Source organism: Lactuca saligna, chromosome 2 (assembly GCF_052625555.1).
Source record: "Lactuca saligna cultivar CGN05327 chromosome 2, ASM5262555v1, whole genome shotgun sequence".
Taxonomy (NCBI): domain Eukaryota; kingdom Viridiplantae; phylum Streptophyta; class Magnoliopsida; order Asterales; family Asteraceae; genus Lactuca; species Lactuca saligna.
The window spans coordinates 151,655,991-151,674,001 of NC_136418.1; the positions used below are offsets into that span (position 1 = coordinate 151,655,991).

Consider the following 18,011-nt stretch of genomic DNA (forward strand, 5'->3'; position numbering starts at 1 on the left):
AGCAGAACCTAAGGCTTAGGATCGGTAAAAGGGTTTTAAAATCATCTTAATGTGATTGTGTGTATTTATGAATTTTTATTTTTATTATATAAGGGTAATTGTATAAACCGAAAACATAACCAAATAAGTAATACATGTTCGGTTCGGTTCGGTTCCGGCCCGAATAACTCAAATAACATGTACAAGATGATTAAGGAGCCGAATAACCCGAATAACCCAAATAACATTTACAATGTGATTATTAATATTGTATTTTGTATGACTTTTGTAGCTTATGATAAACATGAATAACACAGATAACACGGATTAACTATTCTTGATATATAAAATGTAAAATCCAACCACCACAATCTTAAGATATAGTTATTAAGCAACATATTAAACACTAAACATTAAACATCCAAAACACCTAAAGTCTATCTAGAGAGACAACAAGTCTGCCGCGATGGTGTGCTTACCACGAAGACTTTGGTCACATGCCAAAGGATTGCATAGCCCTATGATAAGAAATCAGCTACCTCCTTAGCAAAGGACACCTCAAAGAGATCCTTGGTAGAAAAGAGAAAAACCCAAGGAGTACAGATAGAATGATCATAGGATCCCGGAGAAACCAAGATCTCCACCCTCTCACGCTAAGATAATTAACATTATCTCAGGTGGATCTAACATATGTGGTACCTCTTATTCTCAAGCTAAAAGACACGCCAATGTCTTTAAAATGGAAAACGAGGACATACTTCGAAAGAATACCATGACTAGCAGTGAGAAAGAAATCACATTTAAAGAAACGGACAGGGAAGGAATTCGGGATCCTCATCATGACGGACTCGTGATAACATTGTACATGGCCATCCATTTCGTCAGAAGGATCCTTGTTGATGGAGGATCCTCAATCAATATTGTACTCCTAGACGCACTGAAAAGAATGAACATCCCAGAATCAGAAATAGTCAGAAGATCCTCAGTCCTCATAGGATTTATCGGGGAAACAATACACACAGTTGGAGAAATAAAGCTACCAATATACATAGAAGGGGTAAACTCTATACAAAATTTATGTGTTATTGACACCTTATCTTCTTATAATGTGATACTAGGTTGACCATGGATTCACGAGATAAAACTGATTCCATCGACGTACCATCGGTGTGTAAAGTTACCCACTCCATGGGGAACAGTGAAGATCATGGGAGATCAACAAGAATCGAAAGAATGCTACAAAACCTCCATGAAATCTATGACCAAACGCCAACAAGCATAGCAATTAAGGCAGGGGGAACGACATGTTCTGGAGACAAAGGAACAAGACGTAAAGGAAGTGCCCCTGGGTATCAAGGATCCTAAAGCTAAATTTCTCATAGGATCCTCAATGCATGAACAAATCGAGCAGGAACTATTTAATTTCTTGAGAACTGAAGCAAGAAATTCGCATGGAAACGCGAATATATTACAAGTATAGACAAGAATATTATTACTCATAAACTTAATATTGATCCTTCTTTCAGAACAATACACCAAAAGAGAAGGAAATTTGCACCTGAAAGGAATCAAATCATCCAAGAGGAAGTAAAGAAGCTCCCCAAAATATGGATGATCAAGGAAGTAAAGTTCTTAAGATGGCTAGCTAATGTGGTTGTTGTACAAAAGAAAAAAAAACAATTAGAGAGTATGTGTAGATTACACGGATCTTAATAAGGCTTTTCCAAAGGATCCTTTCCATCTACCACATATTGACTCTATGATAGATGCGATGGTTGGCCATGAACTCCTAACCTTCATGGATAATTCAGCAGGGTTCCAACAAATCCAGATGGAACCATCAGACCAAGAAGACACTGCATTCATAACACCAACAAATATACAGGTGCAACATATCAAAGATTGGTGAATCGGATGTTCAAAGACAAGCTGGGAGACACCATGGAAGTTTATATTGATGACATGGTAGTGAAGTCAATGAAAGACGAAGATCACCTTAGAGACCTTAAAGAAGCATTTGACATCCTGGACGAGTACAATATGAAGTTGAACCCACTCAAATGTCACTTTGGAATAAAGTCAGGCAAGTTCATGGGATACATGGTAACCAAAAGAGGGATAGAAATAAGCCCAAAACAAATAAAAGCAATCATGGAACTAAGATCCCCATCTTCAATAAAAGACATCCAAAGGCTAGCCGGAAGAGTAGCGACACTCAACAGGTTCATTTAAAGATCCTCAGAAAGGTGAAAGCTCTTTTACGATATCTTGAAAAAGAAAAAGAAATTTGAGTGGAAGGTGGAACACGAGAAAACCTTCCAGGAAATCAGAAAATATCTAAGCTCTCCCCGTACTAGTGAAACCTATAGATGGAGAACCACTTATTCCCTACCTCTCGATATTCTCAAACGTGACAAGTTCCATTCTGGTCAAGGATCTTAACGGGTATCAACATCCTATCTATTATGTAGGTAAAAGTCTCCTGGATCTTGAAACCAGGTACTCTCACCTCGAAAAATTAATTCTTGCCTTAGTAACTGCTTCTACCAAATTAAGACACTACTTCGAAACATACATTATACATGTAAAAACTAACTATCCTATCAATAATGTCATGAAAAAACCAGAAATGTCAGGAAGGATGGCAAAATGTTCGATGAAAATAAGCACATTTGACATTAGATACAAACTAAGATTTGTCATAAAACCACAATCATTAGCAGATTTTGTGGTTGACTTTAGTGATAATCTATAAAACAAAGTAGACATGGAAGCCAAGCAACTCCTATAAGATGAACACCTGGGAAGATGGACATTGTTCATAGATGGAGCTTCAAATAAGAAAGGAACATGCCTAGGGATCATACTAAAACCACCACAGGGGGACATCATACCCCAGACAGTTAGCTGTGAATTCAACACAACCAACAACGAAGCAGAATATGAAGCACTCATCATGGGGCTACAATTAGCTAAAGACCTTCAAATCAAGGATCTTCAGGTATTTGTTGATTCCTTATTACTAACCAATCATTACAATGGATCTGATGCAACGAACGGTGAAAAATTATCATTATACCTAGAGATCCTCAAAAACTTAGCTTTTGATTCCGAAAACTTTAGCCTAACCAAATTCCTAGAGAAGAAAATACAAAAGTAGATGCATTAGCCAATGTAGAATCCTCCCTTAGGATCCCACCAGAGACGAAGATTCCTATAACTCATATAACAACCCCATCCATAGAAACCCTCTCCGACAAATCAGAAGATCCTAATCATCCAACAAGCGTAGCAGCAACTGAAGATCCTGACCCTTGGATCTTTCTTCAAAGAGATCCCGACGAACATGATCCTCAAAGAAGTTCGCGGTCATGGACCCAACCCATCATGGAGTATCTCCAAAATGGCACAATCCCGGCAGGAGAAAAAAGTGAAAGATCATTCAAGACAAGAGTCTTGAGATTTGTATTAATCAAAGGTAAACTTTACAAAAAAAATATATGGCAGGTCCATACCTAAGATGCTTGGAAGATCGTGAAGCTGCAAAAGTCTTAAAGTATATAGACAAAGGAGATTGTGGCAATCACACCGAGGATAGATCCTTATGCTAAAAAATACTAACGAAATTACGGATACTACTAGCCAACCATGAAGAAAGACTCCTTTCTGCATGCTCAAAAGTGTGATGCTTGCCAAAGACACATCAACATCCTGCATCAACTGGCAGAACCTCTACATCCTGTTATCTCCCCATGGCCATTCATGAAATGGGGGATGGATATTGTAGGAAAATTACCAGTAGCCCCAGGAGGAAAAGTCTTCATGTTGGTGATGACTAATTACTTCTCCAAATGGATCGAAGCTGAAGCTTTTGTCCAGGTAAGGGACAAAGAGGTAGTATAATTTATTAAACATAGTATCTTGACCAGGTTCGGGATCCCGACTGAAATCATACGTGACAATGGATCCCAATTTATTAGCAAAAGGACAAGAGACTTTTGCACAAGCTGGGGGATCAAAATGATAATGTACACTCCCATTCATCCCTAAGCCAATGGCCAAGCGGAGTCCAACAACAAAATCACAGTTAACAATTTGAAGAAAAGACTGGACAAAAAAAGGGAAGATGGGCAGAAGGACTTCCTTTCATTTTATGGGCAGATAGAACCACTTCTAAAGTAGCCACATGTCAGACCCCCTATTGCTTAGTGTTTGGAACAGAAGCAGGAATCCCTACACAAGTAGTGATCCCAATGGCAAGATACTTGTTGCAAGACCAAGAGAATAATGACAGGATCCTAGCACAAGATCTTGACATTATCGACGAGCTTAGGGATCTTGCCAAAATACGCATTGTTGCTCATTAACTAAGAATCACCAAAGCTTACAATAGGAATAAAAGGGTCAGAATGTTTCAAATAGGAGAATTTGTATTAAGGAAAACATTCTAAATCACCAAGGATCCCAGCGTGGGAAAATTGGCCCCCAAATGGGAAGGACCATATCTTGTGGATGCTGAAGCAGGAAAAGGAGTATACTAGCTAGAAAACACTCGAAGGAGACGTTTTGCCAAGATCCTGGAATGCCATACACCTCAAAACATATTGCATGTAAGTAGGATCGGATGATCCACAACAAAACCAAGGTACACATGTTCTTTACTTTAAACATTTATTATTACAGATTTTCTCCTAGAACACATTACTAACTTAAGAATCGAAGGGGCGTTAGCTAGACTAACGCCCACCCCTAGCTAATGTTTGCTATGCAGAATGACGTATGGTTAAGGATCCTTAAAAGTGAAGATCCTGAAAACATTAGGATCCTCACAATCGAAAACCATGAAACAATAAGATCCTTACAATCAAAGATCCTGGAACATATAGATCCTCAAGTTTAAATACCCTGAATCACAAGGATCTTGACACATAAAGATCTCAATACCTGATAAACTCCATTATATTTAACAATGTAATATCTAAATTATCATGTACCCAAGCTAGAGACTGATAATCTCTCCCACACATAAGGGTACTTAATCTCCTCTAAGGTTTAAAGAGCTAATTACCTCTTTCACACAAACTAAGGTTTATACACCTCGCTTGGACGCATGATATCTAACTATGGGATACTGGTAAGGGGATCATTTCACGATTCAGTGGCTTGGCAACCCTCTCATCTTTGAGCATAAGTTGAGATCCTTAATGTTTACAACATTTTCATGTTATCCATAAATTGGGATCCTACCCCAACAACTACTTAACGCTTATAACATTTTCATGTTATCCAGAAATCAGGATCCTACCCCCAACAACTACTTAAGGCTTATAACATTTTCATGTTATCCAGAAATCGAGATCCTACCCCAGCAACTACTTAAGGCTTATAACATTTTCATGTTATCGAAGATTGGGATTTCACCCTAGAAATTATGTAAGGTCTGTAACATCTTCAAGTTATCACACATTGGGAATTCTCTCAGAGAATAAGGTCGAATTGTAACATTTTCATGTTATCTATCCAATAAATTATATCATAAGTTGGGATCCTCCCCAAAATATAACATTAACATGTTATCTATTTTGTCAAAGTCTATAATCTGAACAAGTTATCCTAAGGGGGAATTTCCATTATGAGATCCAAGACCCTTATTAGGATCCCTGACAGTACAAATCCTTGAACTTGAGGATCTTCATCGACCTTCGTTGGTAAGGAACCTCATTCTCAGTAATGAACCAAAGTTCTCTCCTAAGTTGGAATTTATCCTCAATATATACTAAAATTCAAAGACTCGTGAAACTTAAAAAGAAACTCGAAGACAATCAACCATGCAGAAAAACCATGAGAGAGATATAAAAGGAAAATGCTACCATATCATTCAAAAGAAAAAAGGGTTGCATATCAACCTAGCCAAAAGGTTAACTGTCTTACATCACTAACAAAAACAAAAATTACTTAAACCAATTTTTTGCAGGCCTAGATCTTAGTCTGGTCATCATCGGTCATGTCCTTCTTCTCCGCTCCTCCGGTCAACATCAATACAGGATCCTGATTGGCAACAACAGGATTATCGATCAGCTTGGCCAATGCCCCACACCATCCCTCCACGTCCTAAGAACTCTCGTTTTCTAGATCCTTATCCAGCTTGATCTTAGCTTGCATAATAGCTATCGTAACACTTGTCTTGGCATCAACAATCACCTCCTCGAGATCTGCAAGATGCTCTTCTTCCTTTTCGACTTTCTATTTGCTCGACAATTCCACCCTTTGGAGAAGATCATCATTGGTGACCCTCCATGTCTTCTCCTGCTCATTTAGAACAAACTCGGCTTTATCGACATGGACCCTGAGGTCGTTGGTAACATGGGAAACATGAGCGAAGACCTGGAAGAAACATAAACATCAACATGAAAAATGAATGGTATGATAGATTAATATTAATAATGCTTGTGTAGAATTCTTACGGCGTGGGAAAATGAAGACAACTTCCCATGAGCATCCTCGATGCTGATGTTCTCTAAGCTGAAATCTACAACCTCATAAGTATTTCGTTTTCAGGATCCTGAAGCGTTAACTATAAGATCTATATGAGATCTCTTGGGAAAAGGAAGAATGGCACCTTTTTCCTGTTTAGCTTTGATTGAACCACTGGTCATATCATCTTCAAGATTTGCCAAACCAAAGCGGGCCTTGGATCGGGTAGTCTTAGAACCTGCCAGAGATCCCTATCAAGTCAGGATCCTCTAAAAAGAAATATCCAAGAAAAATAATGTTACCAGTGGCCATAGAAGCAGTAGTGGAGGAACCCTCTTGAAGACTGGAATATTCAAGCCTAAACGACCTCTCAACTGCAGGAAGTGTGAGGAATTTGGAAATCTTGTCCTCATAATCACCGGCGATAGGAATAAGCTCCTCAAACCTAAACGTTGCACCAAAACAAACAAAATAATGGAAGTAAATATCAAGATCCTTGATATCTAAGCTTGTTTTCTACCCTTGTTAATCCATGATCTCACTACAAGAAAAAGGGGTATCAAAGACTGACATAATCAGTCTCCGATGATCAATAATCAGTCTTTGATGAGAATCAGGGACTGATTTAGCTAGTCCCCGGAACCTAGTCCTAGATAGTTGATTTTTTACGTATCCGGGACTAAAAATCAGTCCCCAATACATCAAAGTATCAAAGATAGAATTCCAGTCTTTGATAATATCTTATTCAGTCTCTAAATGGTTTTCTTTAAATCTCCAATTTGAGGTGATATCAGTCCCTAATACTATCTTTTAGGGACTGAATATCAATCATTGTTAATATATCATTCAGTCTCCAATATCCAATATGTTTACTCGAAATCTCTATTTTATATTGTATCAGTCCAGATACTATGTTTCAAGGACTAAATATTAGTCTTTAAAACTCTATTGTTCAATCTTCAATATTTTTCTTTCAAGGCCCCACTTATATCATATTAGTCCGTAATACCATAATTTTGGGACTAAATATCAATCTTCTAAACTATCTAATTTAGTCTCAAATATTATTATTCAATGACTGAAATATTCAGATACAAGGGGTCCTTAAATAGGGTGGAGATTAGGATTTCAGTCATTATCCTTATCTGGTTGCTTGCCCACTAAGCAGCCCATAAGATAAGTCTAGAAGCCTTATCCTTGGACGAATTCTAGGGCCTTATCCCCTTGAATTCTTCCACCCTATCCATAGGGCATCCATTGCCCTAATTTGCAACTATCACATAATTACAATTCAGCCCTCTAGTTTAATTAATTATTTTTAATCACATACTTAATTCTTAATTAATTATTGACCAATATTAATTAAACAAATATGATTTCTCTTTTAATATATTATTCTTATATTAATAAATCATAATAACCTCTTTCTCTATTATTTCTCCAGTCAAGTTGCTTTGGTGAAGGTAACCCAAAAAGACCATGCACAATCGGGTCTAGTACTTACCAAATATGATTACGGGCTTAGAAACTAATCCAACACCAAACCATTCAGTTATTACAATTTGTTTTCAAAATATTTTAAACATCAAAGTTCCTAGAAATCATAATCATTAATCGAGGAAGTGTACGGTCATGCCTTCGCCTTCCCACGATCATCCGCTGAACTTGAAACAATAAACTGAAACTGTAAGCCCAAAATCTTAGTGAGTCACCCCCAAAATACGACCCTCAACCATCCCGTAACAACAACATATCAACAAATATAGAATAAATATGCATCTCGAGTCTGCAGTGTGACTGGTCCGCCCGCATCGGGCCTTCAGTCCACCTGGTCCACTCTCTGAGTCTATAGTATGACTGGACCGCCCGTACCGGGCCTTCATTTTGTCTGGTCCACTCTCCGAGCCTCGACACGTCTGGACCGCCCTCTCGGGCCTTCAGCCTATCCGAACTGCTTGGGCCTTTGTCCTGACTATGTGCCCCTTTCGAGCCTGCATTCTACCCGGTCCGCCCTGGGTATGTTGGCCTACATCACAAAGCAGGACCCACCTCAACCCAAACCCAAACAAATAACCATGTGCACATATAACAGATATTCACATAACAATCCATAGACAAACAAACCGATCTAACAGATCATATAACATAGCAACATCCTAACCAGGATACTGACCTAACCAGTCACTAACAATATACCATCCTAACTACCAGGATGTAGATCTAACAGATCAATAAGCATATCAAACAAAACCAGTATACAATCCGAGAAAGGGCCGACCTTGGTGCCTTAGACCCTGTTGATATAGTGAAGATAACTCACCTCGCAATGCCGCTCTGAACTGAAGAAACGAATTCGCGAACCGCTATCTCATTGGAAATCCCGAACTATCACATTATAAATACCAAGTGATTACACAACATAATAATCTTTTCAAAAGGGGTCCACTCAATCCATCATGTCCATTCCCTTTTATTAGGCCAAGGCCCAATTCCAAGTCTATAACTTTGATAGTCTTTATGCAAGCCCCATAATTGGCCCAATTTACTAAATTAGACCCAACTTCCTTATTGGGCTTAACCCCATGATCCACCATCACCAAAACTGCTCCAAGACATATCTATTTAGAAGCCTAGTAAGGCCCAAACCCTACTAGCCCAAAAAGTAGCCCAAATCACCAAAAGTCCATAGAAGACGTACGATGGGCGTACCCCAAGGCTACGCGGGGTGTACGCGAGTCTCGCATTGACTGGAAAACGGGCCATTGACTTAGTACGCTGGGCGTACGCAAGGTTTTACCAAAACCTTAATAAGTGCTTAATGGATTAAGCACTTAAGCCCAAACTCTAGATCTAGTGACCAAATGTTCCTAGGACTCATAAAGTCTCAAACTTTATCATTTTGGACGTCCAGAAAGCTCTTAATTCAAGGTCTTAATCCATTAAGACCCTTCTACATCATGCATGGGACATCTTAAGCCATTGGGACCTCATTTTTATCACTTGAGACCTCGATAAGGTACAGAAAGGACAACTTATCTTGTCCAAAATGCATCATGCACCATATTGGGGTTTTTGGGACATGAAATGGTTTTATAATGCTAGAAAGGCTAGATCTATAACCTACAAGCACAAAGTTTGAAGCTTTTTTACCTTCTGGAGATTCTATAGCACAAAACAATCTCAGATCTACAAGCCAATCTCCTTATTCAACTATTTGTTACAATGGCTTCACCTCCAAGAGCTCAAAATACCCACCAACTCACTCTCAAACACAAGGACTAGGGTTTGGGAATGATTCTGGAAGATGGAGGCTGACAAGGAGGAGAGAAAATGAGCCATAAGGATGTTTATATATCCCCTAACCCGAGATATTAGGGTTTTCATCCTTTATGAGTACGCCCAACGTACTAGGGCGCGCCCTAGTACGCCCTGCGTACCCTTATGTACGCGCATCATACTCCTCCTGGTCCCATAATTACATGTTAAGCCTTAGGCTATTCATGGCTTTACCTTTCCATCCCCACATACTACAATTGACAAAACTTGGGATGTTACAATTTCTCTCTTTTGTTTGATGCATTGCTGCTTTGTCTAGTCCGATCCGATTGTCAACAATCTAATCACATCGCAGTAGGAGGGCTTGATGACACATGGTTTATATGACTGAGTCCAATCCAATGTCATTGGCCGCTTACCAATAATATCGGACTGGGGGACTTTATGATATAGGGTCCAATAATATGGTCTAGACAGCTCTGGCGCACCAGTCTTGCCTGGCGCTCCCTTGCCATCTTTGATGGGGACTCTCCTGCCAGCCCGACTTGGCACTCCCTTGTCAGCCTTTCCTGGTGCGCGCCTGCCAACCTTTCCTGGGGTACGCCCACCAGCCTTACCCGACGCCTTAGGGCGGCCTTGCTCAACTCCTTGCTAGCTAGGCCTGAATTGGGCTGGCCCAAGGCCTGACTTAATTCCCCTTGACCTAATTTTCCCCTATAAAGTGAATAGTACCTCCTCCATGGAGAGGGACTTCCCCCCGGTGGCTTAGCCGCCACCAAATCTCTCCCCGACGGCTCAACCGCTACCTTGGACTTCGGTCAGGTGGCTCATCCGCCACCCTCTACCGTTAGCCACCATACACTACCCCCTGCACCATCACCAAGATGGTTCTCTCTAGCTAAGGAGAAATATCTCGGATCTACCAGCTAATCTAACTTGACCGTTGGAGTCCGTTCCCGGGGAACAGTCCCTGGGGTGGCTCTAACACATCTCTCTAATTATAACTAGCAGATCTCTCCACCCTAGCCGCCATTAAGAGAATAAGAGAGTGACAAGGTAGTTTAGATCTATGTTACATCAATAACAAATATGGATTATGTGATAACTTTTTCCCTAGGTCGGGGCTTCCATGATTCATATCATTGGTATTGTTGTAACTTGTAAGAGCTTAGCTGTTACTTTTCAGTCTAAAGTTAGTCGAAATAGAACATTTGATATTTTGTTTAGGCGGACATGAAAATCATGTATAATATCTTATTATGAAGAAAATTTTGGTCAACTAAACATGTGAAAAGGATTGCATGTAACTGTCCTGACAATATTGTTCATGTGAAATAGGCAAGACCCTTTTTCCCTAACATCCGTTTTAATGTAATCAACTTTAATATTTCGGGAAAGACCATTTTTGCTAACATCCGTTGGAATGTAATCAACCTTGATATTCCAAATGCCATCAACATGTTATCGGTTGAAGAACATAATTTCCCTATAATGATGCTCATTGAGGTTGTCCATGAGTATAGTCAACGGATTTATATTGAACGCAATGACTTAGGAGGTAAAATAGTATATACATAACAAAATATTATGTAGTTGTAAAATGACCAAAATCCTAATGTTTGCATGGTGTTCTCTGGTGTACTTACCCCATATACATAGATGATGCTTCAAAAGTGGATGGACAAGTTTGTCCAGTGGCAGACAAAAAAGATGTCGTCAAACATGTTTCACTTTAAAGATTTTAGGAATACTTGTGTTGTAAATCTTCTACTTCAAAAGTGTACATGTAGGAAATGGCGCAGTTGTGGTATAGCATGAGGCCATGCTATGTCAGCAACATGATTTTTAACCTTCACATACTTTCACCACATGGTTCGGGTTTATTGGATGTATACAGTGTCTTGAGCTGCATGCCAATCAGTACTTGTGCATCACCCGCCACTTACTTCTGAATAGGAAATACCAAACCAAATGATGGTCATTTTAACCCATATGTAATCAAATAATTTATGTTTAATAGAAATTAATTAAGTTTGTATTTAGAATTTTCGGAAGACAGTTATTATCATTACTTATTACATACAACAGCTAAAAAAACTAAAAATTAAAAATACGTGACATCTGCGAAGTCATGCAAGGTATTGTTTTTGATTTCGAAATAGTTGGATGGTATTGGTTTAATGCAAATCAATATAAGTTACTAATTTAACAATATGCAAAACAATACAATTCATTCCGAATAATTCAAATAATATATTTCGGAAAATAACATTCCGGGTGTTCCAGGTCAGTTCTTCGTATTCCATTCTAGAAACAAATTAATGGCATTTCTTGTAATACTATGCTTTCCATGATGTATTACTAATGTTTTTATGCTAGTAAATGTAAACAATGACTAAAAGTAACAAAAAAAGTACACTAAATATACAATTCTAGACATGTTCTATGCTTTTCGGACTTTAACAATGTTTTATACTTATAAAATGTAAGAACATTAATGATTTAATGAATCCGTGCTAGAAAACACACAAGATATATAAGTTAGTTATTTGCTTTAAAATTATATAAAATTTTGATTAGTGTACTCAATTTCCTTAAATATATTAGATTTTAGGGATAACGACATAAAAAGATAATATATTTTTTTATTTGTATATATATTTTGTCATCGAGTTCTTGTTTTGTCCACATTTGACCATTTAACTTGTTTTTTTTTTGTTCACGTTTAGTCCTTATAATTGGCTACTTCATGATAAGCCGAAAAAATGATTTAATAGGACAATATATTTTTTAGTTTTTACACATTTAATCTTTAATATTTTTGTACACATTTAATCCATATGACCGGTTTATTTAGATTTTGCTCACGACAACATATGTGGGACAATTATTAATGATGTGTTCTCATATGTGGCTCATCCTTCACTTATATTAGTAACATAATTCATGAATCGGTCAAATAATATAAGTATCCTGGTTTTCTGCAAGCATAAGACGTCTTCAATTTCAATTTCATCTATCACCGTAGCCGACAACGTGAGTCTTTGTGATTGCTTCCTCCTAACTTGAATTTGCACTTTCGAGAAAAAGAATATCGTTGTCTGCTATTGAGATATATGAAACTGAAGCCGAAGACATATTTTGTTACGAAAAAACCAGGGCATCAATATTATTTGACCGATTCGTGAATCAGGTTATTGATATAATTAAGTGAAAGATAAGCCACGTATGAGAACACAACATTAATGATTGTCTCATATAGGATGCCGTGAGCAAAATCTAAAGAAATCGATCATAAAGACAAAATGTGTATAAAAAATATTAATGACTAAGTATGTATAAACTAAAAACATATTACCCTATTAAGTTATTTTTCAGATTTACTGTAAAGTAGTCGGCTCTAAGAACTAAATATATGAAAAAATAAAAAACAAATTAAATGTTCAAATATAGAAAAAAAAAATGTTTGGATAAAAAATATATTATCAAATAAGTGATTATCCTTAGATTTTACAAAAACTTATCCCAAGAAACCCACGCATTAATTTCTTTAACCTTTGGAGCAAATTCCCTTGAGAAAGGGGATCGTAGAATCGACTAATTGATGGTGCCGTCTACACGAACAAACACGTACGTGGTTAACAATTTGCAAGAAATGGACATGGTGTTTTCTAATTCAACTTAATTATGATTATTGATAAGGATTACTGTCATAAAAATGACAGTTAATAATATGCTATTTTTTTATTTACACAATTTCTTTTAATTGTTTTAATAGATAAACAAACTGAATACCACAATAGATGGCCTGTAAAATTTTCAATACACGGTTGAAATCTACTTAAATGATGTAATGAGAATCTAAAAAAATTACTCAATTATTATATACTTAAAGAGCAAATTGGATTTCTATTGATTCAATTCATTTCATTAAATTTAGGGAAAATGACTTACAAGGATAATCATCTTTATTGTTTTGTTCGTATTTAGGTTCTTTATTTTTGTCATGGTTACAAAAATCGGGATTAATTGGCGATTAATCGTTTGACGTTCTCCATCCGTCGAAGATTAAGGTGTTAATCGAAAATTTAGGATTAATCGGGTTTAGTGGGATTAATCGGTCTTGGCGGGATTAATCGGGTAAAAAAAGTTAAAAAAACAAATAAAAAATGTTGAAAAATGTCAAAAAAAAAAATTCAAAAAATCAACTTTTTTTTGTATTCAAAAATTTTCAAAATTTCAAATATTATACAAAATTTTTCATATTTTCGTATTTTCAAATTTTCAAATTACTAATTTTCTTATTTTCTAATTTTGAAGTACTTGTTTTTCTTAAGATATATTAATATTTGATTAATTTTAACATTTTATTAATAATCTATGGTCCCCAATTAATCTCCGATTAATCCCCACCAAAACCGATTAATCCCTTAACACCAATCGACTGTCGAGCTACCGTCGAATGATTTTTACAACCTTGATTTTTGCATACATTTGACCATTTAACTTGTTATATGTGTTCACATATTGCCAATATCACCGGTTATAGTAGGTGACAATGGTAATATGTGAACAAATTAACAAGTTGAATGGTTAAATGCGTACGAAAAAAGAAAATTATCTAAATATGAACAAAACGAAAAGTTAATTATTCTGATAAGTCATTTTTCCCACTTTTAATAGTGATTCTATTTTTTATATTTGTTTGTATTATTTTTTTAAATGTTATTTTTAGAATATTCATAATTTCCTAAATATTAATCAAATATTGATCAATTTTAAACTTTACTTTTTAGCTAATAAATATGTTTTTGTTTCGCAAAATATTTTATATGACCTCTTATAGTTTTTTTCTTATGTTTTTAAGCATATTCAATATTTTTAAAATAAATAGTATCTAACAATAAAATTAAATAAGTTAAATATGTAATAATAAGTACGAATGATCTTTGAAAACATAAAAAGACAATAGTACTTAGTAAATAAAAAGACAAAACATACTATATAATGTAAATGTTTTAAAATTATTCAAACTTTCTAATACTTTTTAATTATAAGTTTATAAACTTTTAATTTTTTTAAACTAATATTTAAGAAAAATATTTTAAAATGTTATAAAAAAATATTAAACGATCAATTTCAAATACATATCCATTCTGTTTCTACTCACAGTTAATGTTGTCGGCCCCAACAGTCTCAAATGTAGGTAAGGTTACTAATGATTTTTATCAAATGAGTAACATCAAAAATAGAAAAAAAAAAAAAAAAAAAAAAGACGATTAAGCAAATTTATAATTGTCAATTTTATAATTAACAAAAAAGCTTATTAGTTACGCATTTGAATTCTTATAATCATATCAACTATAACAAAAGGCTTAAATAAAGTCACACAATTATTCCGCAAGAAGATATTGACAAAATCAAGGAATTTTACATAAACATTTGTATAACATAAATATTGTAGTATTTTACAGAACTTCCTAACTACTAAGAGACAAAACATTTTAATTGTTATGCGACAAAGAAATGTACCTTTTATTATGTACGATTGATATATATATATATATATATATATATATATATATATATATATATATATATATATATATATATATATATATATATATATAAAAGCTATGTGGAATATTATCCATGAGATATAAAAAGTGACAAGATGTAATTAAAAGGGAGCCTAACATTAGAAAACCATTCATAAATCAATCCTTTATAACCCCAAAGTTACGCATTTATACTCTTTCTCCCCTTTTTCGACACATCAATTTGTTCTCCCACTTTTCCCTTTTGATTGTTTATACTTCAAAATATTTCATAATCCAAATTCTTATAATTTTCAAAACCCATTTCATTGAGTATTGCAATTAGGACTATGAACTAAATCGTTTTTATCCTGGGACACAACACAAGTCAAAACTCTTTTATGGAGTGATTTGAAGATTATTTGAAAATATAATTACCTAAATAATTTTTAATTTTACTTTAAAATTGAAAGAAAAGAAAAAGATTAATCAACCATCTTGCACCTCTACAGTATACACCAAGGTGTTGGTGTATACATAAAACATGATGGTTTTCGGAAAGATCTTTAATATTTTCGTAGGATCATGTAATCATTGTCCAAATTTGATATTTCACTTCTTATACTTAGGTTTCCACGAAATTCAAATTCATAGTTATCACCAAAATGTATTCGTTAATAAGTGTTTTATTACATCCATAAGTGGATATGTATGGTTGTTATGAAAAGTTACTAGAAGTTATATGCCAGGGGTGCTGCCCCTAGGAACCTGCAGGGGTGCAACCTCAGTGCCCCCCCCCCCCCCCCCCCCCCCCCCGACATCTTGATCGTATTGAGAACAAATTCATCTTAGACATGTAGGGATGAGCAAAAGGACCAAACCGGACCGGAACCGGGAACCGGCTTCGGCCAAAACCAAGAACCAAACCGGCCCGGCGGTTCTACCGGTTCTTGTCGTGTCTTCAAATGTTGGAACCGATCTTCGAAAAATAGCATCATACGGTTCTGGTTTTTGCCGGTTCTACCGGTTCCGGTTCCAAAAATCCACAAAAATAACGTCCCGGTCCCAGCCCGACCGGTTCCATCGGGTTCCGGTTCCGGTGCCTGTTCCGGTTCCGGTACCGGTTCCGGCCGGTTCCCCGGTCCATATGCTCATCCCTATAGACATGTGTTCACTTCCCATTCCAACTTATATAAAATCAAAGTTTGAATTCCAATAGTAATAATTTTGTCTATTCCATTACACTAAGGTTATGTTTCGCGTACTAGCTGAAAAGCTGCCTGTTAGCTGAAAAGCTAGCTGTTAAATAAAAAGCTACCTGATAGCTGAAAAGCTAGCTGATAAAAAATAACGTTTGGTAAAACTAGCTGAAATATATAAAATTACATAAAATGACATATAAGAATATGTGTTTCTATAATTAATTAAGGGGTCTATTTGGAAAATTTTAAAAAAGTTCCTAAAAAGCTAGTCTAAGTAGTGTTTCAAAAAGCTAGCTTATAAGCTAGCTAATAAGCTACTTTTTGACTTACCAAACACGACAACATAAAAAAGCTCAAAAAATAAACTAGCTTATCAGTTAGCTGTGGTGCACCAAACATAACCTAAATCACCAACAAAATGGGACCTAAATGGATAAATCTTGGATGCAAGGAGTAATGTATTAGAATGATATACCCGAGAACAATTCGATAAATATGATAATTTAGGTTTAACTCAAAATATTCCACTTAGTAGTACTTGTACTTGCATCATAATCGAAATTGCTTAATTCGCATATGGAATATGCTTTTCATATTGTTTTTCAAGTTTCCTCGTCTTATCAAAGTAAATAGGGATTTAAAGAAAGGGTTTTCAGATTTGAGGTTTATTCTTTAGTACGAAACCACAAATGAAACAAAAAAACCCATTATTAACCTTACTTCGAGGACTTGTACCTCATGCTAATGCATGTTGTACCTTTGCATCTATATATGCTTCCCTTTCTCTTATGTAATTTTCAACGCAGAGCACACAGTACAAGGATCACGGATGGGACAGCAGCTGGAAAACACAACTCCAACGGAGTCGTTGAGGTCGTCGACGTCGTGGCGATTGGATACGCCGTTGGTTTATTTGTTCTGTGGGATAGGTGCCATGCTTGCTCTCATACTGGTGGCTTTGATAATGTTGGCTTGTTCTAAATGGAGGACCCAATCAACAGCTACCGGCGCCGGTGAAGATATCGAGGGTGGTGATGAACACCCTCAGAAGGTGGCTCGGTATGTGTGCAACGATGGTGATGAATCTAAAGTCAGCCCCGAAATTGTCGTCGTTATGGCCGGAGACCAACTTCCGAGTTACTTAGCTGCACCTGCTCGTGTACCCGGCTGCAGCGGCACAATCACCCATCTCTCCGACCTGTCTCTCTAGATTCCTCCGTCAACAATCTTTGTTGTTTTTTCATCTCTTTCGTATTTTCCCGAAATTATTGTATGTAATCAATGAGATTAATAAATCAAGTTACGATTAGTTGCTCACTTGTTTGGACTATATCCATTTTGCATCCGCTGTCTGATTCACCGGAAAAAGTGTTCAATGATGCATAAAAACAAGGACTTTTAAGGCGGAGCAAATTCTGGGATATCTCGTGAAGAGTTCATGAGTCTCGAGGAGGGTGGTGGAAAATATGGTCGGAATGATCCCATGCAGTTGAGACTGCTGAACTGAAGGAATGCAGCAAACGCAGATGGTATGAATGTCGGT

At 36.4% G+C, this 18,011-nt stretch overlaps 1 protein-coding gene across 1 annotated transcript; it reads left to right on the forward strand.

Moving 5' to 3' along the window:
* The first annotated feature begins 17,297 nt into the window (after nucleotides 1-17,297).
* On the forward strand, nucleotides 17,298-17,678 carry LOC145030252 (protein GLUTAMINE DUMPER 2-like). The gene has a single exon (XM_078978649.1). It carries the CDS (start codon nucleotides 17,298-17,300, stop codon nucleotides 17,676-17,678), a length of 381 nt encoding a protein of 126 aa, XP_078834775.1.
* The last annotated feature ends 333 nt before the right edge of the window (nucleotides 17,679-18,011 follow it).